General features: G+C 41.9%; 1 protein-coding gene across 1 annotated transcript in view; it reads left to right on the forward strand.

The window, feature by feature from the left end:
- The first annotated feature begins 562 nt into the window (after positions 1-562).
- NFAT5 (nuclear factor of activated T cells 5) overlaps positions 563-25166 on the forward strand; it is a 68168-nt gene continuing 43564 nt past the window's right edge. The window contains exon 1 of the mRNA XM_082489508.1: positions 563-719. Within this exon, the coding sequence (XP_082345634.1) occupies positions 647-719 (73 nt within the window). The 5' untranslated portion in view covers positions 563-646. The remainder of the gene's footprint in view (positions 720-25166) is intronic.

The raw sequence follows: 25166 nt of genomic DNA on the forward strand, positions 1-25166 counted from the left end.
CCTGCGGCCGCAGGCGCTGGGGCACACCCGGCGCCGCCCCGGAGGCCACAGCCGGGCTCCCCTCAGCACCGGGACTCCCTCAGCGGCCCCCAATCCTACACGTTTCCACGCCCCCCGCCACCGCGGCGGCTCTTCCTCCCTCCACCCCCTCCCGCCGCGCTCTGCCCTCTCCCGCATGCGCGGTGCGGCTCCGGCGGCGGCGGCGGGGGCAACGCTGCCGCCGGCCCTTCCGCGCAGGCGCGCAGGGCCCAGCCGGTGGGCTGTTCCGTCACCGCGTCTCCCCGCCCGCCGGGGCGCATGCGCGGGCTGGCGGCGCTGGGGTTCCTTGTCTGCGCCCCCTCCCCGGCGCCCGCGCAGGCGCAGAGTGGTAACGGAGGGGGCGGGCGGGCGCGTTCCGTTGGCAGCAGCCGGTTCCTGTCAGCGGCGGCGGGTGGCGGTGGCCGGTCCCGACGGCGAGCGGAGCCTCCCCCCCGGCCTGGCCCGACCCAGCCCGATTCGCGGCCCCGACGTGCGGAGCGCTGCGCTCTCGCCTGCCGGTGTCTCCCCTCCCCACCCCGGGGCGGCGGAGGCAGCAGCGCCCCCCTCCCGGCCCGGCCCCCCCCTCCTCCCGCCGCCCCCCTCGCCCCTGCCGGGCCGTGGAGCTGCGATGCCCTCGGACTTCATTTCTCTGCTCAGCGCCGACCTCGACCTCGAGTCCCCCAAGTCCCTCTACTCCAAGGGTGAGTGTGGCACCGGGCCGGGGAGGCGGGGCCGCGGGGGCGGCAGGGGGGGAGCCGTTGCCCGCGCCGTTAACCGTCGGTAACGGCCGGCCCTGTCGCCCGGCCCCGCGCCTCGGGCCGCCCTCCTCCTCCTCCTCCTTCTCCTTCTCCTCCTTCCCCTCCCCCTCCTGGGGCCGGCGGGGAGCTTCGCCCGCCCCGAGTCCCCCTCCCTTCATCCCCCCCCCCCCCCCCCGCCCTCCAGCGGCCTGTGGGCCGCGCCGGGATGCTCGGCCGCCGTCGCCTTGCCGCGAGGGGCCCCGCCGTCCGCGCTGGGGCTGAGCCCGGCTCCCCCGGCCGCATTCCTGGCCCGGCCGTCGCGGCCTCAAGAATGTGTCCCGACAGGTTCCTGCGCTCGGGGCCCGGCGGCGGCCCCCGCGGGAGCGGCACCGCGGCGGGGGGCTGCGCGGCCCCGCCGCAAGGCTCCCTCCCTCCCTCTCTCTCTCCATCCATCCATTCCTTCCTCCATCCTTCCCTCCCCGCCTGCCGGTGCCGGGCCGGGAATGCGGCTGCGGCCCCGCTCGCCGCCCTGTTTATCTCGCATCCGCAGGGATGCGGGCCGAGCCCCTCCGGAGCCCTGCGCTGACCGGGGGGCGAACGCTTCCTTCGGCCGGGAGTTGGGAGCCCGAAGTAACGGGGCACCGGGAGTACGGGTGGCTGGAGATTTCCCGAAAAACCGCTCATTAACTTTCTCGGAAGGGGGTTTCGGTGGAACAAGCAGTCTCAGAGAGGACGTGAACATTCTGATTTGGGTTAGAAACTGGCAAAGAGCCCGAGAAGCCGAGGGTGGCTTTCAGCGGGGCGACGGGTTACGGTACCGGGGAGTTGAGAGCATCTGCGGGGGAGAGCTCCATCCACTGGGGACTGGGGGAGAGCCGGGGGGGTAACACGGCGTAGCTGGTACGTGGGAAGTGGAGACCGAGAGAGAACGTTGGGAATGTTGCAAGCAAACGAATTGAAAGCCTGTTTTCAGAATACCTGCATTTTAGTTTTGACAAGTGCATAGTGATAAGGCTATGGGTGTTAGGAAAAATGTTACATACTACATAAGTTCTTAATTCGTTTTCTCATATGTAAAACACATGGAAGTCACTACTAACAGTTAGTTGAACGTATCTCCCCCCAGTACAGCTAGGGGGGAGCAATTTTGGGGGTGTATAACAAAAGAAATGGAAAGTCATTTATTACCCTGAAGTGAAGGTAGCTAATCAGAGCTTAGTATTGTTACAGGAAAGATTAAACTTTTTTAGAATTTTTGGAACTAATTGTCATATGTTTATTAACTCTGAGTGGTGTGTTGTTAGGGCTGAAGCTAAAAGAAATAAAAAGACTTTAAAGAATCAAAGCACATCTTTAAAGCTCTCAAGCTGCTCTAAGTCGTTCTCTCACTGTTTAGAGATCTTAAAGTTATATCACCAGTGTATAACAATTTGTAGATTTTTTTTTCAAGATCTTATTACAGGAGTTTAAGGCTCTCCTGTTATCTAACACATATGTATTCTACTTGGTTTCAGTCCTAGTGAGGGCAATAGAAGGAAAAGAGTATTTTGAAACAGGACAGCTCTAATTAAAAAATACAGGTGATAAAGCCCCATCAAAATTATAATTTATTGTACTGGAAATTTGAAAAGTGCACACTGTTAAAGTAATTAGTAAAACACTTAGAAAAGGTTCCATTTAAGTTGCAAAATTTCAAGGGCCCGTGCTTAATTGAGCAGAACTTGTGAACTCACAGATCTTAGTGTGAATTCTCAAAATCATTAGCAAAAAGCTATATATTTATATATATTATATATATATATTTATATATTTAGTGGAATGGTTGAGCATCTGTTTCAGGTAGGAAAAGGATCTAACACTGATTAACCAAGCGTGTTTTTTTTTTTCTGGAGGTATTGATGTGGATTCAGAGCTAGAAAAGGTCCAGAGAAGGATGTGTGGTGCTTAGGAATGGCATAATGAGCATCTTTATCCAAGCAAGATGGGATATGATAGAGGTGAATAAAGCAGTGAATGTTTATAAAGAGGTTAAAGCAAGGCTTGTTTTTCATATTTTGTCATAATAAGAGATCAAGGAGATGTTAAGTTGAAATGCAATTTAATTTAATTAAAATTTAGAACAAATGAATATACTTTTACAGAATGAATAATTAAGTGATCCTTTTTGCTGTGAAGTGTATTAGTATGATTTTTAACTGGACTTAGTAAAAGGTTATCTGTTGTGGTTATCCGATAAATCGGAACACACTTCAGTGCACTTTTTTTTTTTTCCCTAGATAGATAGATACAGATAAACTTATCCTGTGGAGAAATGCTCTGGATCAGAGTATAAATACAACTGATGAGATAAAGGGAAAGGTCTGAACACAGTGAAAAAGCCACAAATATGCATTTGTGATGAGGGTGTGTTAGGAGCATGTAGTTTCTCATAACTGCTCTCCTTTTAGAATTACAGCTACCCCACAGTTTGGAATCCAGCTCACAGATTGAATTGGGGCCAGTAACTTTTCCTCTGAATTGCATTCCTGTGTGCGTGTCAGGATGGTTGTGGTTTAATGATACTGGTCTTGTAAGTTTGTCAATGATGATCACTGTGGTGTTTTGGAAATACAAAGATTATGAAAGTGAGAGAAGCTGCAAGATTGGGGTGGTCTTGGGAGTAACCGAAGTCTTCTAACATACAGTTTTTAGTTTACTGAAATTCAAGTGGAAGACTATTAGTGTACTGATTTAAAATGTACTTTCCTGTTCTTTAAAGTGAAATTATATTTGAAAACCCGGTGAGTCAAGATGTAGCTTATGCTAGTGCAATTTTTTATAGTATAGTTTGTCTGGTTCTCTGCACAGACTGAGTTATGTCGTCAGTCTGTCTCCGTCCTATGTGTTAAAATTTTGGCTTGCATGGCCATTTTGGTTAAGATTTTTGTTTTCATAGTCCTATAAAAATATTAAGCCAAATTTCTAAAAGTGCACAGACCTAAGGTGAAATGGCAATACAGGCAAAGGGAGAATCGCCAATTTAAAATGTCATCTGATAATTCTTTTGAGGTTTTTTGTTTCATTTATGTGTAGCTTGGGAAAGAGACTATTTTTCTTTGAGTATCTAAATACTTTATCTTCCAGTTTTTACTCTTGTGGGTGTGGTTTCATGAGCAGGTCCAGCCAGTATGAATTCCCACTCACTGAGTTAAAGCAGTCTTGTCCCTTATCTTTTCCTTGCTGCTCTGCTCATGCAACGCTTATGTGGCTATGCAATGAACTGGATTGGGGAACTGATCATGTTAAAATTAACTCAGCTTTTCCCTTCTTCCTTCTTGCCCTGCCCCAAAAGAAAAAAAGGAAAAGTGGAAGAGAAATGTTGATTTTTATTTTTTTTGTTTTTAACCAGGTGAGTATCCTGGTCATGTTTGCTGTGGGTCTTTGTGAATGGCTTGTGCTGACTCAAGGAAAGGACATGTGAAAACTAGCAGTACGGAAGGGTGGGACTATTTCTTTCAGCAGCAATGCCAGCTTATATTGGCTTAAAATGATAGTGAAACTGTACTTTAGTTGCAGGCCTCTGGAATATGACTGGTTATAGTTGTTAAAAATAAAAATGCGAAGGGTTGATTCCAAGGGCTGTTGCTGAAGCTCATCCCTGCAGCTCCTGAGGAGCTAACTAGTGCTAAGGACGAAAACCCTGTCTTTTTGTGTAGAGTCAGTATTAAAAAAAGGTATATGCTTGGTAACCATTGTAGAAGGATGGTATCTCCTAATAAGAAGATAAGAGATATACAAAAGTGTATGCTCTTTTGAATGCTGAAAATGTTTGGAATGTAACAGGTTTAATTCCCATCTTTACATAACATACTGTCCTTTTTGAAATAAAACAACCCAAACGTGCATACAAATTAGCAATGTAGTAGAAAAATCACTGGAGTGTAAAACTTAAAACCTTGAGGCTAGTTTTTCTGTGGTTGAATATCATATGCAACATTCAAATATAGCAAAGGTAGCCCTTCATTGTAAACAGAGGTGAAAAACTGTGATTGAAGTTGTTTGTCAAATGTCAGGTACTAAATCTGAATTGATCAAACGTGTGATTAATTTAGCTGATACATTCATTTGAGCAAATAAAAAGTAGCTTGTAGTAATACAGTTGCATTTTTGCACTGCAGCAAGTATGATCAGAACTTTTTATCATATATCCACCCCCACCCCCACCTCAATTTTACTTTACACAGCTGAGTAACTGTAAAACTGTGAGACTTTCTGGAACTTGGAAGCAGCACAAAAAAATGTTAGCAGTCTCCTAAATAGCTCTTTTGCCCTAAAAATGTCAAAAACTTAGTTTTCCTCTATGCTTAAATGTTAAGTGAAGGTAATCTACTTGTGTTCACTGAGAACTGTTGATACAACACATGGGTTTTGGTGATTTTTTTTTTTTTTTTTTTTTTTTTTTCCTACCAGAACTTTTTTCTTTCCGTGATCCAAGGGATAAATCTAGTAAGACAGTGAATTATCAAAGAGGGATGGAACAGATGCTTTGTAAAAATAATAAGAGCCTGCTTTTAGTTTTGAACTTTACAACTAGTACTAGCAGTTTTTAGGATTAGAAACAATACTTAGCTTCTTTTTGTAATAATGCTTGGCTTCTTTTTGTGGCTCATAGGAGGCGCCATGCTGGACAAGCAGTACCGAGTATTATGTGAGGGATGGACTGCATACATCTGCATGTTGCAGCTCTTCCAGCTGCCCCCAGGACATTCTGACTTAAGTCAACTGAAATGGATTCTACCAGAGCTCCTTGAATTCTGTGTCAGCCTTGGAAATGTCCGTTCCTACTTTGAATCTTACTAGTTTATTTGCTTTAAAAACAAAACTATGGAATACGTTGCTGCAAGATGATTGTGTGATGCTGGGGGTAGGGAGAAGGATTTTGAACTCAGCTTTTCACACTGCAATTTGACTATTCCAGTGACAGAGATGTTTAAATAGACTCTTTTCACTGCCGTGTGTTTTCCCCATGTACTGTTGTCTGAATTGTGTGCCAGCACTATTGTTTTTTGTGGCTGCAAGATGAATGGGATTGGGAAACCAATCTAGAATATTGTACTTTTGATAGGATTTTCTAACATTGTTCTGCTCCCCAGTCTAGTTTACTGTGCAGCTGCACAAGTAGTGGTGTGAAGACAAGAAAGGGGCTATTGAGGACTGGGAATAAATGGTGGAGGAGGTAGCAAATGAGGTAGAACTGCTAAACCATCTCTGCCACAGAAAGAAATGCTCCTCACATTGTGCTTTATGTTGCATTTGCTGTGCCCGTGTTCTTGTGAGACCAGGAAAGCCAGGCTTCCTGCCTGGGCTGTTTTTTGGTGGATCAGCAAGGGAATCAGTTTCTTGAGCTTGGGAAGCCGGGCAGGACGCTGGGCACCTCCCCTGCTGCAGGTGTGGATGGACAAGTGTGAGACTGTTCCTGCTGTAGGTTCTCCTTTGCTGCCTGTTTGTATCTGTGTGTAGATGTGTGGCATGGATCAAGGAGTAGGGGAAATTAAGAGGAATTAAGTAAGCTTTTTCTTTAGTTTTAAAACTAGTTGGAATTTGTTATTGTCAATTTTACTAATTTTGGATACTTTATGTAGTTCTGTGAAAGTTGTAGATTTTTTTTTTCTGTTAGAGAATCTTTCTACATTGCCCAACTCTCTTGTCCCGTTTAAATTTAGATAGTCAAAGAAGCCGTAATTGGAGAGAAAGTATTTCAGTCCTATGGAAGGATCTGAATATTGCAATGAGGAGCTTGAATTGGACTTGATTTAGTGAGATCTCAGTGTGAGCATGGCAAGTGTCACAGTAATCTGTTTCACAAGGAAATGGGCTCTGGTGCTTTATTGGCTGGGGCTGTGTGGTTCCCTGCGAACAGCTGTATTGGGTTCAGACTTCTTCTACTTGCAAAGTCAAATGGGTATGTATTATTACATTGTCTTTTAATTCAGCAATGTTGGAGGGTTCCCAGGGACACAGAAGTTGGAAAATTGTTTTAAGTTACTGTGCAGATATTTTTGATTGCGGATACGCTTTAGAGGAAGACGCTCTTTCCCAATACTTGCTTTCCTTAGTATTTTAGTCCACCTTAGTCTTTCTTTTTTTGGCTCATTGCATTCTTCCTTGATGCGAGGTTATGCCACTTGGCATCCCTTATATTTTGTTTTGTTCTGGAAAGTAGTTCTTTGTGCAGTTTTGACACTTGATCTAATAGAGATCTGAGAATCTTTAGAATATGAAAATATTGGGAATCAAGAGTACTTGTGCTTCAGTTAGTTCAGGACCTGCATATTTGAAATCCATTATAGCTGCTCATAAGGGGAATCCATAGGATACTGCTGTTTGGTATAGTCAAGAAGTAAGTTTTTTATCTTGTGTTTCCTGGATTGTGTGTTAAGATTTCTCAATTTTTACAAAGCATCTGATCTTTATTTATAATTTTTCAACAGAATAGTTACCTTTTGTTGAGGTGTGTTGACTAAAAAGGGTGTCATGTGGAGCCTTGATCTGATTTGCACTGGTACACAGATTACTTAGTTTTATGTGGAAATATACTTCTTATGAGTTGGAGAAAATGAAAGAGAAGCAATGCTTTCTTTTATACAAAAAGGCAATGGCCTGAACTCATTTTGAAGTTTGGATGTGCTGGTAAGCCCTAGCAGAAATTGATGAGTGGCCAAAGAGCAGGTGAAGTAAGGTATGTGGTCATGCCTGTGCAGTTTATCACCTTTATCTTCTCTGTGTTTATGTAAAGAGTAAACTGATGAGGTTGTATATTCAGACAAGCTTTGGCTTTCTCGTCAGCAAGTACGGAAATTATTTTAGGAACTCACTGAGATGAACTCTCAGAGCCAACTTTAAACTGTGTTGTAACAGTGGATTCTAATGGGCACATAGTGAAATCTGAAGTAACTGCTATTTCCAAAAACATGCAGTGCTTTAGCAGTGTTTGAAATGTAAGTGCTCAACATCAGTTACTAACTCTGAGTGATCTATGGTGAATATCACCGCACCAGACTGAGGAATGTTTTCACTATTTATATAAATACGCTCTGAAGAATCGTTCTCCAGTTCCCCTTGATTACTTGTCCCTCCAGAAGTTGGAGGGGTTTTACAGTTGCTTTGTAAATAATTAGAAAGAATTTCAGATCATCTTACAAAGTTTATAAAACTAATGCAATATGCCAAAGTCATGCAAGGTTTTGATACTGAAAACAGATTTGAGTTGCGGTGAAGTTCAGGCTGTTTGGCAAACAAAGGGAAGATGGATTGCAGTTCGTACTAATAATCAGACAAGATGAAGGCTATAGAAAAAAGAAAGAGATTTAAAGACAGTAATAAATAGTTTTCAAATGTTGGAGTTCCACTCCCGTTCAGAAAAACTGACATTACAAACCAGTTGTTTCAGTCTCTGTCTAGAGGCCTGATTTTTTTTTTTTTTTTTTTTTTTTGGATTGATTCACTCAGCAGAAGAATCTGTAAGTTTTGATAGTAGTGCTACAAAGTGTTTGGAAAATAATAAGCTGCAGAGTTCAGTAGCTTCTATTAACTATGACAGTTTATGTTTTCTTGTGCGTAGGGGAACATGACCTACTAATATGGCTGTTAACTGATAGTGGTCATGCAAGCCACTTTGTAAAGTGGGGCAGGAAGATGTGAGTTGTGAGTGATAGTCTGCCTCCATTGAAATTACATTCAACTTCCCTTAGTGCTTGTCCTCGGAGAGTGTTGATGGCAGCAGCAGCTCCTTCTGAGCTGCAGGTCGTAGCACAACTCAGCCCAGCAGCACTGCACATCTATATGTTTGAGTAATACAAGTTCCACTAACAACGCATGTTTCACAATTCAGGTATGTCTAACTTTGCAGTGAGATTCCTTTACGTGCATATATGCTTAACTCTTTGGGGAGTAACAGGAGTGTCTAGAAACTTAGTTCTTTTCTGACTCTTGATTAGTTTTTTGATTCAGCAAGAAATTCCACAGTCCAGTTGTAGATTTGGTGAAGAAATATTATCTTCCATTTAAAGTTTACTCTCCAATTTGGTATTAGGAATGAGGAGGTCTTGTAGTTTAAAATAATTGAGTATGTTTGTGTTTCTTGGGGGGGGGGGAAAGGGTGACTCAGGTTGGATATGTATTCCTATTAAAGCAGATTTACTGAGGAACTTATAATTACAGTTCCTGATAGTCTTGGTTATGTCTCGTAAGTAAATGCTACAGACCCCAGGAATCTGATTTATGTTATACTCCTGAAAACAATCAGATGTCCCAGTTGTGCAGGGGGTGGGAGAGGAGCAGGGTGAGTACTTGTGGAGGCAGTGCCAGCTTTCAGTCACATGGTTATTGAGCTTGGCAAGGACCTCTTGAAATCATCTAATCCACCCCCTTGCTCAAGCTGTGCCAGCTGGAGTGGTTTGCCTGGGACCATGTCCTGTTGGGTTTTGACTGTCTTCATGGATGGAGACTCCACAACCTTTCTGGCCAGCCTGTGCCAGTGTTTGGCTACCTTCCTGGTTAAGATAATGAAGATGGAATTTAATGTGTTTTAATTGGTGTCTATTGCCTCTTGTCCTATCACTGGAAACCACGAAGAAGAACCTCTGATTTACTCCCCTCGGGTATTTCTACACATAAGATCCCCTGAGCCTTCTCTTCCTCAGGCTGAACAGTCCCAGCTTGCTCAGCCTCTCCTTGTGTGAAAGATGCTCCAGGCCTTTTGTCTTCGTGGCCCTAAATGCATATCAGTTTGAGTTCTGAACAGCTTTTACTATTGTCGGGATGTTTGTGAGTTCCCACATCAGAAATTCTTATGTCTAGTGTTGCAGTCATTTTCTTATTGGGGCACTAAGTAAGATTTTTACTTTTGAATATAACTGCTTATTTTCCTGAAATCTGTAGGAAATGTACACTGAGATTTTGTATCCTATTATCAGTTTTGCTGAGAATGTCTACCAGGTTCAAAACCTATTGGGAGATGTGACTGCCATGTTGCTCCCTTAAGAAAGGGGGTTACACTTCTTTATCAAGAGCATGTTCCTTTGAAAGGGACTTTCAGGGCATTCCTGGAGTTCTGTGCTGCAGGCAGATTCAGTGCCTTCAGCAGTTTTAAACTCTTCTCTGCATTTGTTAGTGGTAGACAAAAAACTTCCATCATCTCTTGTCTGTAAATATGTTTGTGTGAGTGCGATCGGTGCCCTTCCTTAGCCTGTGTGCAGATTTCAATTGGGAATAAATTTTATTTTGTTTTTCTTTTAGGGCATCTGAGTTCTAGACAGGGCCATCTGCCTCACCGTGAAACTTGAACCACACCTGGAATAGAGTTTCTCTTTAATCAGACGGGGAAATCATTTGTTTTTTTTTTTATTTTGTGGCCTGAAAGGATTCAGTTTAAGCTTCAGTAATTCAGTTAAGTTAAGCTGCTGCTTAAGTAAAAAAAGTACTTTTGAAGGTGTGGTAGCAAGGAAGGGATTATATTGTTTAGAGTAAATTTAAGTACTCCTTGCTGTGCAGGTATTTCAGTACATTAATACAATAGCAGAAGAATTTATATAGGAAGATTAATACCTTCCTGCACCTGAGCCAAGGAATCTACAGGCTTTATTTTTACTGAAGTCAGCTTTTAGACATAGAGGAAAGACAGCTGAAGTACTCTGGGTGTTTGCAACAACCACTTCCTGTAGTGGGATACTAGTTATCTGTTGAACTGTGAGTACAAGTTTTTTTTTCCTCTTAGAAGTCCAGTAAGGAAAGACAATTTAATTGAGCCGAAGAGATCTTTAAGTATAACAGCATATGACTTATGACATATATGACATATATCTAGGACAACTAAGATGATTAAGGGCTTGGAGCATCTCCCTTATGAGGAAAGGCTGAGGGAGCTGGGACTCTTTAGCCTGGAGAAGAGAAGGCTGAGGGGAGACCTTATTATGGCATACAAGTATCTAAAGGGTGGGTTGAAGGAGGATGGAGCCAGGCTCTTTTCAATGGTTCCCAGTGACAGGACGAGGGGTAATGGGCACGGGTTAGAATGTAGGATGTTCCGTTCAAATACACAGAAAAACTTCTTTACGGTGAGGGTGACAGAGCACTGGCACAGGCTGCCCAGGGAGGTTGTGGAGTCCCCTTCTCTGGAGATTTTCAAGACCCGCCTGGATGCAGTCCTGAGTAATGTGCTCTGGGCAATCCTGCTTTAGCAGGGGAGTTGGGCTAGATGATCTCTAGAGGTCCCTTCCAACTCTGAAAACTCCGTTATTCTGTGACTTTTGAGAAGCTGGTCATAGCAGACTATAATAGCTCAGTTTATTGTGGAGTGGGATGGCATAGTCTTAGACAAGGGATGTTGGAATCCCCAAAAGGTACGCTGTATCCATCCAGATATGATGTTTATCTGCACGCTTGCCAGTTATCCCCATGAACACTAACCGTCAGTGGACTTATGTTCTGTTATTTTGTCTGTCCTTGAATCAATGTCCAGCTTTAGCACATAAAAGCTGTTGCACAGTTTATAACTGTAAATACAAAACTGAAGAAGATTTGAATGAGAGGGATAGACGAGGAAAGCGATGAATGGTATAGCACAGATTAACTGGCATGCTTATTTATGCTTATTTATGATTTTTCGTGACTTCAGAGGTAGAAGACACTCAATACAATGACCAGGCAGTAATTTCAAACAAAAGACACTTTTTTGTTGTTGTCTTTTTTCTGTACACCTTTAATTGTGGAAACAATTGACATGTTCAGGGTAGCAAAAAGATAAGTGATGCAAGAAGCTGTTAGATTTGTGGAGGATATATCTGTTTAGGGAAGCCTGTAAACTAGGGAGTTAGTCTGTAGCCGATTGTCAGAATTTGGAGGGTTTTCTAAAAGAAATGCTTTTCTAAACTTACTGATTCTTGTAAACCTTTCCCTATAGTTTGCTGCTATCAGAGGAAAGATACGGGCTAATCAATATTTAGTTTGGCTTGTTACAGCCATCGTTAACTTTTACATAACTTGGCACTTCCAGAGCAGTTGTACCACTGATTCTTTCATTGCTGCTCTCCCTCCGATTCCAGTGGGGTTTTAGCTCTGTAGTACAGAAAGGAATCTTTTGTCCATGTTTTGCCATTAAATAGTTGGCTTAGGTTCCCACTTCTCTCCTGAGAGTCATGTGTGAACATATTTGGAGAAGAACTCGCTTAATAGTTTCAAAACCTGTTTTTACAAACAACTTGCGTCTTTTATTTCCTTGAGGAATTCCTTCCAGGTGCAGTATTTATCACACAGGTTTGCCTGTGGTTGACTGCACACCTCATTATTTGCATCTGTCTTTACCCGCAGTCTAAGGGAGGCTTGGTGCGTATCAGCAGCACCACTTGTTAGAAAGAACAAAAGGCTTGTAAACCTAGAGCCTGGGATGGAACTGTAGCACCTTGTGCTTGATGAAAGCTTGCTTTGAACAAGTGCTGTCCATAACACATCCTTCTGCTATATCATTCAGGCTCACTAAAAAGGATTTTCTTACTGTTTTTTCTTTCCTTTTTTTTTTTTTTTTTTCCTGATTTCCAGCATGAGCATGTTCAGAGTAGCTGCTGCTGCTGCTAACGTGACAGAAAGCTGAGCAGACAATTTGGGACTCGTGTGCTGTGCTCCGAGATGCCTTGTGACTGTATGAAATGTGTGTGAAGTATCCAGGCTGTCTGTCATTACTGTCAGTGTTTTTTTAACATTGATGCAGTTTTAGCTCCTAATCTGTGATCTTGCAATACCAGAGAGAAGTTGGTGAGATACGAGAGACTTGGGCTCCATCGCTTCCATACAACATGTCTCTTTCATGTAGTCAGTTTATTAGAAGTGGTGTTAACAGATGTCAGGCTTTCAGCAAAGCTTTCTTTTAACTGTGCCAAGGAGTATTGTTTGTTAAACATTACTTCATGTTTGTTTTTAAAAAATATGTTTATCATCAAACATAGTAGTTGAATTATAAGTAGAAACCAAAATGATGGTATGAAGCATAAATATTTCTCAGTTTGGGGTATGACAAAAGAAAATACCTTTTCATGCCAGTATCTTACTAAAATGAGTAAAGGGAGGGAGGTAGGGAGATGGTTTGTGGGCTCAAGGTGCTAGACATCATGCTAGGAGTTACAAGGACATGCCAAGTCTCCTGAACATAGCCTCTACACCCAGGTTTATAATAAAGTACTGAATCCAATAGATGGTTGCAATGTATTGAAAGTCTGTCTGAATACCTGTATGCTTTTATTCTTCAAGGTCAAATATTGTGGTATAGCCTCAAAAGAAAAAAGTGCATCTATTTTTCATTGCTGGTGTTGCATTTCTTGTTCTACAGCAAATGTAAGAGATGGCAAAAATAACCCCATCGGAAAAAATTGTGCAAACCTGAAAAGACTGAGAAATGTTGTTCTGAGACAATAGTAAATTGAGGCTCAGGTGGAGTTCTGTGTGTCTCTGAACCATCTCTTGGGATGGTGCATTGCAGCTAAGGAACTAGCATAACTGGCTGGAGCGCCTCAGTTTCTGGTGAACTTTGATTTTGAAACAATAGAAGTGTTTTAAAGTGGTTGATAACTAGCTATTAGTATTCTTTGGTCATACTGTATTTGGGATTCTTTGAGCATTTGAGAAATGAAGTCTTTGTAGTGACAGAATGTGAAGATAGGGAGAAAATCAACTATGCTTAAAATTCAGTTTAGTGTGGAATCAAAAATAAATACCATTGTTGTAACAACTGTATAATAACAGTGTTGTATGGCAAAATGAGGCTGTTTGAATTCCTTAATTGAATTTTCATACCTATCATATTTGGATTCTTTCCAAACATAAGCTTAGCTTGGTTTCCTGCATGGTGGAAGATTAAAACATGGCAACATTGTATTTATTTATTTTTTTCATTCTTAAGGTATTGTGAACACATTGATTATTTTTTCTTTTTTTTTCCCCTCCAGTTTTGCATTGTTTGAGAGAAATGTGCATCTTTAGATAGTCCTCCTCCTGTGTAGAAAAGCCTTTATGTTGCTGAAGTGTTTAACTGTTTAGCAGAGTGGTACCCTGTTATGTTCATGTATGTGTAGTTCTGTCAATTCTTACTTGCTCTGCCTTATCAACTGTGGTATTTTAGTAGTATCTTTTGAGTTCTTGGGATTTGGTCTGCAGTTTACAACTGCATAGGGTAGACTCTTCAGTAAGTCATTACGGATCTGTTTCTTGAAGTGACAATTACTAAATAATGTTGTTCTCTCTTGGAGATGCGTAAAATTGGATGCAAACAAGACACAGGATTTATACTGTCTGTCTACATTTATAAAAGTACTCTTTGAGCTGTGAATGGGGATGACTGAAACACAGCCAGGGAAGCTTTATTTGATATTTGGATGAATGCCATAAATAGAATTCAGCTAACACATGCCTTTGTCAGTTGTTGAAATTCAACTTTAAAAGGATTAATTTCTCAACCCTACCCTGCTGTGCAGAATCCTGAATATTGAGATTAACGGCTTTTCTGAAGGTTAGTGGAATACTGCAGTAACTGATTTTTGTTCAGTTACGAATAGCTTGCAAAGTGACCTTTGTAATACTAGCATTTTTGGTACCAATACTTGTGCTTTAAAAAAATGCGAGAAACAACTATTACCTTTCATTTTTATCTTAGTACAAGAAATAATGATATTACAGTTGTGATAAAATTTTAATGTCTTTGGTAGTTAATAATATATTACTGATCATCTTTCTTTAAAATAGAAGTGGCTGTCTTTCAGCAAACTCTTCTCTCTTTTCTTCACTAACATATTATAATGTGCATTTCAGTGTTATGGTAGCAGCATTTGCAGGCAAGATTTGGATTTGACAGTGTCCAGTGCTGCATCATCAACACGGAGTGCTCAGATCCTCTGCTGATTCTTCAGCATGGAGCTGCACCAACACAAACTTTTTAATCATAAAGTTTTCTAGTGCAGTCAGGACCGTGGCATCTGCCTTTCCCCTATGTGCTCATGAATCGTGTTGATTTAGGGTTTGCTTCTTTTGTCTGAAGCCAGAGGGAACTGGAAGGAAGATTTTCTGTTTGGCTGTGTAAAACATCCTTGTATACACTGCAATTTCTTTGAAAACCTGCCACTGTTGCTGTAGCAGCAATATAGTTCTGCCAGTATTGACAATAACAGGAGAGCTGGCGGGAAGACTCGCTTCCAGTCTTTTACTGCTTTACCATCTACAGATACTCTGAATATAGCATGACAGATAAAGAGGGAGGGCATAGTACTCTATAGTTTGTTTCCACTGTCCTCTCTTTAGAGGTGCTACTGAAATGATGGCACCAGTAAAATGTCAGAAAGCATGCCGAGTGTCTTGCTGACATACCTTCATTTGAGAGCTGTGTGAAAAATAGGAGTCCAGGTAGTGTTGGGGGAACTTAGAACAGGTTAATGTGTACAGGAACAGAAGGAAGTAGTCTTTACATATTTTAGGTTACGCTGACAATTTGAACTGAGTTCTGTGTTTAGTTACATTATTCTGAGATGTACTCAAAGACATGAAATAAAAGCATTGTTTTAGTGTTACCTAGTGGATTAAGCGCTGGACTGCAGCCTGGATAAGAGAAACTCGATTGTGTCCTGCTGCTGGCTGGCTGGGAAGCCTTGTGAGTTGTGTTCTTGCTATGGCTCAGCTTCTGCATTTGCAAAAATAGGAGTAATCAGCCTGACAACTTTGTAAAATGTTTTAAGGTGTCTGCATCAAGTCTATTAAGTACTGCGTTGTGTCCTTTTCCTCAGCCTTGCTAAGTATAGGCTTTTTCTTGCTCTTTGACTTTTGCCATGCAGTTATCCAGTAAGTATCTTTTGTTCTTTGAACAGTTGCTGCATTTTATGTATTCTCATGTATGCTCAAGTAGGCTTTTCCCTTCTTGCTCTGTACATAACTCAAACCTGTCTTCAGGGCTGTTTGCCCCATTTTAACTGCTGCTAAGCAAGCCTGAGTTAAGTCTACTGAAAGTTGCAAAGTTGTTAAGAAATACAGAAACTGTGGTAGTCTGTAATGTATAATAAAGAATAAAAGCTGATTTACTGTTTATATTGCCTATTCTTTCCTTTTTCGAAATCTTCTTTGTAACTTTATTGTATAAAATCTCTGCTGTACCTTAAGCAGAGCTGCCATTGTCTGCAGTTGTGGGTGATTCTCACTTCTGCAAGTGAGAGTTTGGATCTCCTATGGAGTACTCAAAAAAGCCAAACAAACGGAAAAGAAAGGAAATGAAAAAACCACCAACAAAAAACAGACCAAAACCCAACAACAACAAAACGGCCACACTGGAGTAGAAAGTACTTTAGTGGTCAGAGAGTCGTCTGGCCTGTGCCTGTCTCAGTTTCTGTTCTGTTTTTATGTGCTAGGCACTCTGCTTTCTTCTAGCTGCCTTTCTCAGACTCTCAAAGCTTCCTCTGTTGAGCTTCTTACTGAGTCCTTGTTATCCTGTTTTGGCTTCCCGTCTGTGCAGTCCCTGTTCCTATGCACTGCACCAGCCCCCTTATCAGCCTGCCATCTCATGGAGCATCAATCCTTAAAATACTCCACTGGCAATGTACAAATTCTGTTTCATTTGCACAAAGGTATAGGTGTGTATTATCAATGTCGCTGTAGCAATGTTTCGTCTTGCTAACTTGGAGACAAAAAAGCAATATTTTCCCTGCAGAATTTACTCCATTGTGTCCTGATGTTACTTCTCCCAGTTTAGCCTAGATGAAGCGAGAGCAGTCACTGTGCCACGTAATGTGGAGTTTCTGTATCGGTTCGAATGCCTGTTGTACATGAGGGTGGCCTAAGGTTTCTGAAAATTATCCTCTCTTCTCTGTGCTGTAATAACCAAACTTGTTCATAAATTCTTTTCCCTGGGATCTGCAAGAGAACCTGTTTGGTTTTGGTGGATGTATGGAGGGAACTGTGGGGAGGGCTAAGAAGTGGAGGGCACATCAGTGGTCTCTAACAGGTTCTTCCTGACAGGCAAAATAGTTTGTTTCAAAGTATTCCCACACCCAAGCTTTTGTATACAGAAAAATCCATGGGGGTCACATGATACTAACATTTTGCAACAAAGCAAGGCTTTGATTAGATGTTGAATATTTAGAGCTGACGTAACACTCCCCCTGTTCCCCCCCCTCCCCCATCATTCTTTAAAAACTCTGCGGACTAAGCTGTTGTGGAATTGGTGGCATACAATAAACTCAGCCACCAAACTATATTGTTTATAAGAGACACTGGAATTCTGAGAAGAATAGAACTTCAAGTTAAACAAACAAACCACAAGGTCTTCTGGCAGATTCAGAGGCCTGGATTTTTCAGTTGTAGAATAGATTTTGGTTTTTAGCATCTCTTGCCCACAAAAGTTTTTGCAAGGTACTCAGTTGCATATATAGTTTCATTAAAATGCAGTTACCTTTAGAGTGAGAAGTGACAGTGAGGCCCTTAGTTGACATTCAGAGCCTTGGTACTGCAGGTTTAACCCCAAACTGTGTCTTAATGTGAACTGATTAGCATCGTAGGATCTTTATACACGTGTGTTTGGGTCCTCTGAATTGAATTTGTATGCTTATGTGGTGGAATATGGACACCATTATTTTTTCTGTTACAGAGTTTCTTTAATTTGCTGAGCACGTGTGCTCCACTTTATTTCTCTCACCTACTTCCCATGTAGGAAAGGCTACTTGAAGGTTCATGTATTTCTAATTGTTTTTTAATCTTAGTTCCATATAAACAACTCTCTCTGCCTGTTTGCTTGCTTGGTTTTTTTTTGATCAGCTTAGAGTACATCATTAGAGGATATTTCTGCTTGGGTGCTGCCAGCTGATTAGAAGAGTACACCAAGGTTTTGTCTAATCTCTGGTGTGACTGTCATGTGCTCCAACAAGGAAATGGGTTTGGAAGAAGCAGCCAAATCTGTACGGGTATTAAAACATGTTGAGGAGACTAGTATCAGTGGGGATCAAATGGGCAGCCATTCAGTGCAGGGAGCTTATTAAAAGACAAGGATTAACTCTGCTGTTGTTCATGAGGTCATAGAAATGGTAAGGGATTTCCAGGATGTACCTACCCTTAAAGGCAAAAAATGCCAGTTGCAAGTGGAAAATGCCCTGTCTCTGCTTCTAGTGCAAGCAATTTGGCTGGTTTTCTTCATCACCCATTTATCGATCATGCTCTCCCACATGATAGCCTGTTGAGTGGGAAGGCTGTCATTATCTTTTAGTCTAGGGGTGGGGGTAAAAGTGGTGCTGCTGAAGCGCCCAGCATTAGAGGGGGTGAAGTCACAGGACCAGGTCACCATGGCGGAACAGACAGACAGGTGGGCTGGGGGAGAGCCAGGGCTGTATTTCAATGAATTCCTCAAGGCTGGGCCTGTGGAACAACCTGGAGAAGTGGCATTGAAGTGGGAGCTGGAGCTGCAGCCAGGTTAAGTTGATGTCTGACATCTTTGTTGTTAAAGAGGAAAACTGTAGCAAAAAAAAGATATTTTCCACATCACGATCGGAAATTGATTTAGAGGCTGTTACGTGCAGTGGAAGGATGGCTTCAGCTAAAGGCAGAAGCAATGCTTCTTTCTTGGGTTCCTTTTTTGTGTTCTTCACTGTGTGTTGTCAAAAAAACACTTGAAGTAGTGGGGAAATGTTGGTGGGTTAACCTGTAATTCTACTGAATTTACATTGATTACCTAAAAATAAAAAAAGGGGGGGGGGGGATTGCATGCCTAAAAAGCAGAAATGGCTATTTTACTGCATATTCCTCTCTTAATTCTGTAGCAAGCTTCTGTGGACCTGTAGCAGTCTGAAGTAGATGATCTTTTCCGATGGTGATATCAGTCTCCCTCTACATTAGTATGGCCTTGTTTGCTTTTCCAGGTTCTCCAGGTTCTTAACTTGGCTTCCATGCATGGAAGTCCTGGGTGGCATGGCTTTCTTTCTGGTACAGAACAGCAAAGTGTAGGGAAATCATTGGTATATCTAAAGAGCATCCCATAACTTTTAAAGTGTTTGTTGGTACTGGCAAAATGAGGATGTCTGCATTCATTGTGCATTCATCATTGGAAATGGGTATTCTCTGCTGTTTTCCTTATCTTCTGTGCTCTCAGTGTCAACAAGTGCTGAGTTACAAGAAAAAGCTCTTTGGTCAACCAACCAGAAGGATCTCAATTAAATTTGTTGGTAGGCTAAGAACGCCTCACAAAAGTTTGAGAAGGACAGGCAAGTTCTTTTGTAACATCATGAACCAGTCCTAGCACAATGTGAGTTAGTGAGGCACTAAATTACTAGAAATCGCAGTTCTTAATCTGTATAGCTGAAATTCCGATGTAGATGCAATCAAAAAGTCATTCAAGATTCATTAAACGTGAGTAGCTGCAGGGAAGTGCTGTATGTGGTGGAATACTGGACCCGTGTGTACTTGATTTGCTTCATTACAACTGAACTGATTATTTGCAACTACTTTCATTAGCTATTTTGGGGAAACTACTTTTCTTTACTCTTCCTGCCCTCCGTTGTCTTGAAGTTACATCTGTCTCCATTTCAGCGTTATACTTGTGTTATTTAACAAGAGACCTTTTACTTGAAAGTAGCTGATGTTCTGACCATAGGAGGTTATCTGAAATTCTGAAATGAGAATTATTTTCTGTTTTGAGGGAGAGCACTCTCCACGGTGAGAATATATACACTTTGGAAAAAGCAGGGCTTGCTTTGGCCCATGGCCAAAGCTGCAGTGACTTCTCACAGAATCTTACAGTTGTCTTAGCACTCCCAAACAGGCAGCAGTTGTGTTGTGTTCACTTTGCTTCCATAAGCTTAGCTGCTGTGTTCCTAAGAATAAAGTCTAAATAGAACCACAGTTTCCTAGTTAGTAAGGAGGAATCTAATGTTGCTGGTCACAAGGCATGGTGTGTTTCTGAAAGGTCATTTGATATCATGATGATGAGAATGATTTTAAAGTTTAAGTATAGTGTTTTCTGTTGGTGGTGCTGGGGAAAGGCTGGAGTACTTAGATTTTGCTGCAAGCCCAGATGCCTATAATTTAGCCTGGTTACTCTGTATGTAGAAATCTCAAAACATTCCTACAAAAGGGGCAACTGTGTTTGTGCACTAAGGTGAAGTGAGCAAAATAAGAGGAGGAGCACTTACGTATTTCAGTTTGCCATCACGAACCACCAGCCTTTTGCACTTCCACTATAATATCATCAGATCAGCTTCACCCATTGTTTCCTACCTTCTCAGAGTTATTTTGACTGAATCCTTCCTAGGCCTCTCCTCTCTCTCCCCCTCAAAGACAGAGCTCCTGCCACCACCTGCTGGGGCTGATCCAGAGATATGCTGGCCCAAGGATATATCTTTGTGCAGACCGATCGTAATACATCCAACCCATTCACAGATAGCTTTTCTTCAGTTGTTTTACTTTAAAATGAACTGATTTCAGTTCTGTGTAGCAGTTTATACTAGGTGAGTATCCCTTCGAGCAGTGTTGTATATCCTTTTGTGTATCTTCAGGATTTGTTGCTGCTTTTGCAGTTCTTTGGGAAAAGTGGTGGTGAATACCTTTCACCTGAGACTGGATGCTGGCCCGATTCCTGCTGATAGCCAAGTGTAATGGAATGCTCTTTGTTTTGCCCGGGTGCGCTGTTTTTGATGTGCTGCAATAACAAGCAGGTCCGGTATCATATTACTTGATTATTTTTCATTAATATTTCATTTCCGAATGTTTCGTGCAGTTTCAAGCAGTACACTAACAAAACCTTGTCCTTCCCAGATTTAAAATTTTGTGTTGTTGGATATTAACCTGAAGTTTGATGCTTTTCTGGTCAGTATAGCCACGTGAAATATAATTTTCTGAACTGTCAGTATAACTGGCAGGAAGATCAAAGTTACAAGCAGCTGATCTCAGATGAGAGATTATAGGGGTAGGATAATCGGATAAAGGGCAGTTGAAGAAATTTGACGCTTACAAAAAAATATTTTAAATCTGCCTGTCCCCATGTGTCCTTGATTTCAGTAGTAGAATTTACAAAGCCTGGGCTCATCTAGTTAGCCTAGTTGAGGTATTTTGAGGGGAGATAGGAGATTTGGAAGTTTATTGTAAATAGGATGTCTAAAAACTGATTGCATGAATGCAGGTGAAGGTTTGTATGTGCAAAAGAGTGTGTGTGACTCTTGACTGATAATTAGTATTTTATTTTCTTTGTGTCTTGATCTTGTTTATATTTCAGAATAACAGTAAGCCTGAAACGCGTGTTCGTCCTTTCCTATATGGAGAAAGAAAATGCGTTTAGGGGAGGTGTTGAGTATAAATGGAGCTACTTTTAGCAAAAAAACCATAAACTTGAGATCAACTAGTGCATTTGTCAAGGGGATTTGAAGTCAGCAATAAGTTACATGACACTTTGCGCTGTCAGCCAGCTGAAACTTGACTAATTGATTCAGCATAGTGGCTGCTGAAAACAGGAATTCTGTCTACCTGTTTTTTTCTTGCTGATTAGGTAGAAATATGTAGTGATACTGAATTTTTATTTTTGCCTTCAAGTGTAATACTACATTTACATGTCTTTTATTTGTCATGGGTGTTTTCCACACGAATAAACAAAAATGGAGCAGAAGATTACATATACTCAGTGTGTCTGTGTGCGCGCACATGTGTGTAAAACATGGTGATGGAGGTGAGCTGATCTATAGGGGAGGGAGCTTCAGCTATTTAAATATGGTATCAGGCGTGGAGGGAAACTATATCCTCTGGAGAAGAATTAGTTTCCTTGCCACAACTCTGATCTTTCTGGGATTTGTCAGCTTTTGCTTTAATGCTATTTATAGTGCAGCATATATAAACATTGGCTTGTGTTTAGGTGAAAACACAAAGTTTCATTTGAAGTCTGATTTGTGAAGAGCAGGTTTGTTGCAGCAAGTTTTCTTAAAGGTACCCAAACAATTTCTGGTTCCTCAGAGAAGTGTTGAAATGATGGCTCCTAGCAATCCAGTTCACTAAAGATGTGTTTTAGAATATGAAGCTACCTCTGTTCTGAAGAAAAGCCTGGAGTTGTTTTGTCTTTTTTTTCTTAAAGTCTGGATTTGACCCTAAACTTCTGCCATGTGCTCATAGAATCATAGAACAGTTTGGGTTGGAAGAGACCTTTGAAGGTCATTTACTCCAACCCCGCTGCAATGAGCAGGGACATCTTCAACTCAATCAGGTTGCTCAGTGCCCCATCCAACCTGACCTTGAATGTTTCCAGGAATGGGGCATTTGCCACCTCTCTGGTGGACGCTCGGTTCCAGTGTTTTACTACCCTCATTGTAAAAATTTTCTTCCTTATATCTACTCTGAATTTATCCTCTTTTAGATTAAAACCATCACCTCTTCTCCTGTTGCAACAGCCCTTGCTAAAAAGTCTGTCCCTGTCTTCCCTGTAGGCCCCCTTTAATCACTGAAAGGCCACAGTAAGGTCTCCCCAGAGCCGCCTTTCTCCAGGCTGATCAACGGCAATTCTCTCAGCCTGTCCTCGTAGGGGAGGTGCTCCAGCCCTCTGAGCGTTTTTGTGGCCCTCCTCTGGACTCCTTCCAACAGGTCCACGTCTCTCCTGCACTGTTTTAATCCCATTGTTTTGATCTCTCTTCCTCCTTGTGTGCTACCTAGTAGACCTCCCCATATTTGGGACGTTCTTATGCAGTATTTCTCCCACTGCTGGGATGGGAGGGAAGTCATGGGGAGCCATGAGAGCAGAGGGGGAGGTAGGCCTGGAGAACTGAGCAGGCAGAGGAGGCATTGAAGGTGGCCAGGGCCGTGCTATCTCTTTTGAAGCTTCATGGTGCGCTTTGTTCTCCCTTTCCACCACATTTGTTCTCTTGGCTGCACCTTACAGTGACTCCCTAATACCAGTGTTCCCTTCCTTCCGACTAGCTTGCTCCATCCTCTCATATTTACAGCTGTCAAGGCTAATGCCAGCTTATTTTCTGAGTGTAGGGTGCATCTTCAGTTTTAGGTTTCGCATCCAAGTGTATCAGCATAAAAACTGGGTGGTGTATTTTAGACCATGTTTCAAGTAGTTTGGTCTTTTATCAATGAAGCATGAAATTAAAGATTTGCTCTTAATGGTCTTGTGATCTTTGGGAATGTGCTTCAATTCTAATGCTAGCTATTCCTTCCCTCTCTTTATCATATTTTTAGAATTTTTCACAAAGATTGTAATTGTGCTTGTTGTGGATTACTGCTAAAATTGTGTGTTCCCTGAGAAAAAAATAGGCTGTGGGATTTTTGGATTTGAGCATCCCTTTAAAGCAGCAAACTTGACACAATCTTTGTCATGTTTGAGAGTTAAAAATAAATTTCTTAAGCAAACAAAAAAAAGCCACCAAGCAACCCAAAGAGGAAAAACTCACTCTTACCTAATAACTTAGGTTTTGGAAATAAGGCTTTGAAATCTAATACCAAATATCTTACGAGTCATGACAGAATCATGATGATGAGCAGCTCTGTCCTCAGAGAGGATTTCCTGAGAGACAACAGAAAGAAATGAAAATGTGTGTATGTATATATGTCACGTATACATACAAATATAAAGCTTGCTCTGCTTAACTGCACATGCACACATGCTGTGTTACGATCCCTCATTTTGGGGCCTGTCACTCAACAATTTGCATAACAGAAATACTTGGTGAGTTGTTTCCAGTGTCTTAGGCATAGAAGAATATTCAGTCAAGTGACTGCAGCACCTTTAAATGTTGCTACTACTCCTCGAGAGGCAACGGCCTTTCCAGCTCTGGCACACTGAAGTGTGTGGGTTTCGGAGGTGGCTTAGTTGGAAGAGTTTGTTGCAGGGTGCACTTTGAACTAAAATCACTTTTTGTCAACAAAGCTGAATGGGCATAATTTTCCATATGAGAGGTTGCAACAGATACCTTGGGTGGCAAATACAGTGCAGCAGTTGCTCCAGCACCCAACATCTGCCTATGGCTAGTTTTTCGACAGAAGTGAGCTTGGATTTTACTCACCTCCTGTAGGTAGTGGTACCGGTGCCAACAAGAATAAAGGCTGGTGCTCATTTATGAGGGCTTGCTGTCTGGATCTGTCGTATAAACTGCTGGCTGCAGGGGCAATAATACTTAAAGGTACCAGGATGTCAAGTAGGGAAGCACCCCCTCATGTTGTAACGGTGGTTTTCTTCAGCTGGTGTTGTGCTTTTCATTGTTGGGACAAAATCTGTACCATTCTCAGTCTCTTGAATTAGGATGCTCATCTTGAAGCAAATTTGTTGTTCAGCAGAAAATAGACCCACACACATCTTATGGTTTCCAAATGCCATGTTTCATTTGGAGAATTTTTTGATGTATTGATAGCTATGCCAGTGGCCAAGCTTACAGGAGCCATTCAAGTAAGTAAACATTTTCTCTGAAAACTGCTTGGGTATTTGTGGTTCACAGAAGCTTTCTCAGAATGCAGTGTGACAAATAACAAACGTCTGCAAAATATGCAGCGCTGGCTGCGTTTCTGTACTTGTAGGGCATGACATGGCTTGGGAGCAGGAATTAGACTGGCTTGTTTTTAAAAAGGTGCAAACACATGTTTATTTCTTTTATATAACTTCCCTGGGCTTTGTACATGAGGACTGGCTTCAGAGCTTAAAGAGAGAACTGAGACTGAAAATCCCCGATAGCAGTCAGCATAAGTACGTTAATTGGGTTCTCGCTCTAATGCTTCCATGTATTAAGCCAGATTTGAATTTACGATGACACCTGTAGATAAAGTGTATTGTCCCTGTAGTGCCAGTGCAGAAACCGCCTGACAGTGACTATTTGAAATAGTAATTGGGCTTCTTGGCTTCCCAGTTCTGGATTTTACGCTGTCCTCCTTGCTGTCAAAGCTGTGAACGCAACTACACAGAGTCTTAAATGCTGTTAGTTCAAATGTGCTCCTTTTCGCAAGCCAGATAATGCACAACTTCTCTGCTCTTCTTCAGTGGATGGTCCAGCCAGAACTTGACTGGTAGATTTTTAAATTTTTTTACCCAAGGCAGAGTAGGTAACAGTTGGTCTTCTAGTACCCTGTTTGTTCCTGCTGTTCAAAGAGTGAATACCTATTGCATTTCTTTCCCATGAGTTTAGCACTTGTGGTTCACTGGCAGAAGTATATTCAATACAATAATAAAAAAAAAGTTCTCTACTTCCTTCACGTTCCTCAGATGTTCTTGTTCAAATATCAGTGTAACTTCTTTTTGATTGTTTAGCTGATGGATTTTTTCCCCCTATACTTTCTGCACTCCTTTCCCGTCTTAACAGAATTGTGCCTTGGTAGACCCTGGGCATAAGGAGATGGTATTTGGCTAGTAAGAATTTTTAATGGGATTTAGTTTGGTTTTTAATTTTTGGATTGGAT

Source organism: Vanellus vanellus, assembly GCF_965231255.1.
Source record: "Vanellus vanellus genome assembly, chromosome: 12".
Lineage (NCBI taxonomy): Eukaryota > Metazoa > Chordata > Aves > Charadriiformes > Charadriidae > Vanellus > Vanellus vanellus.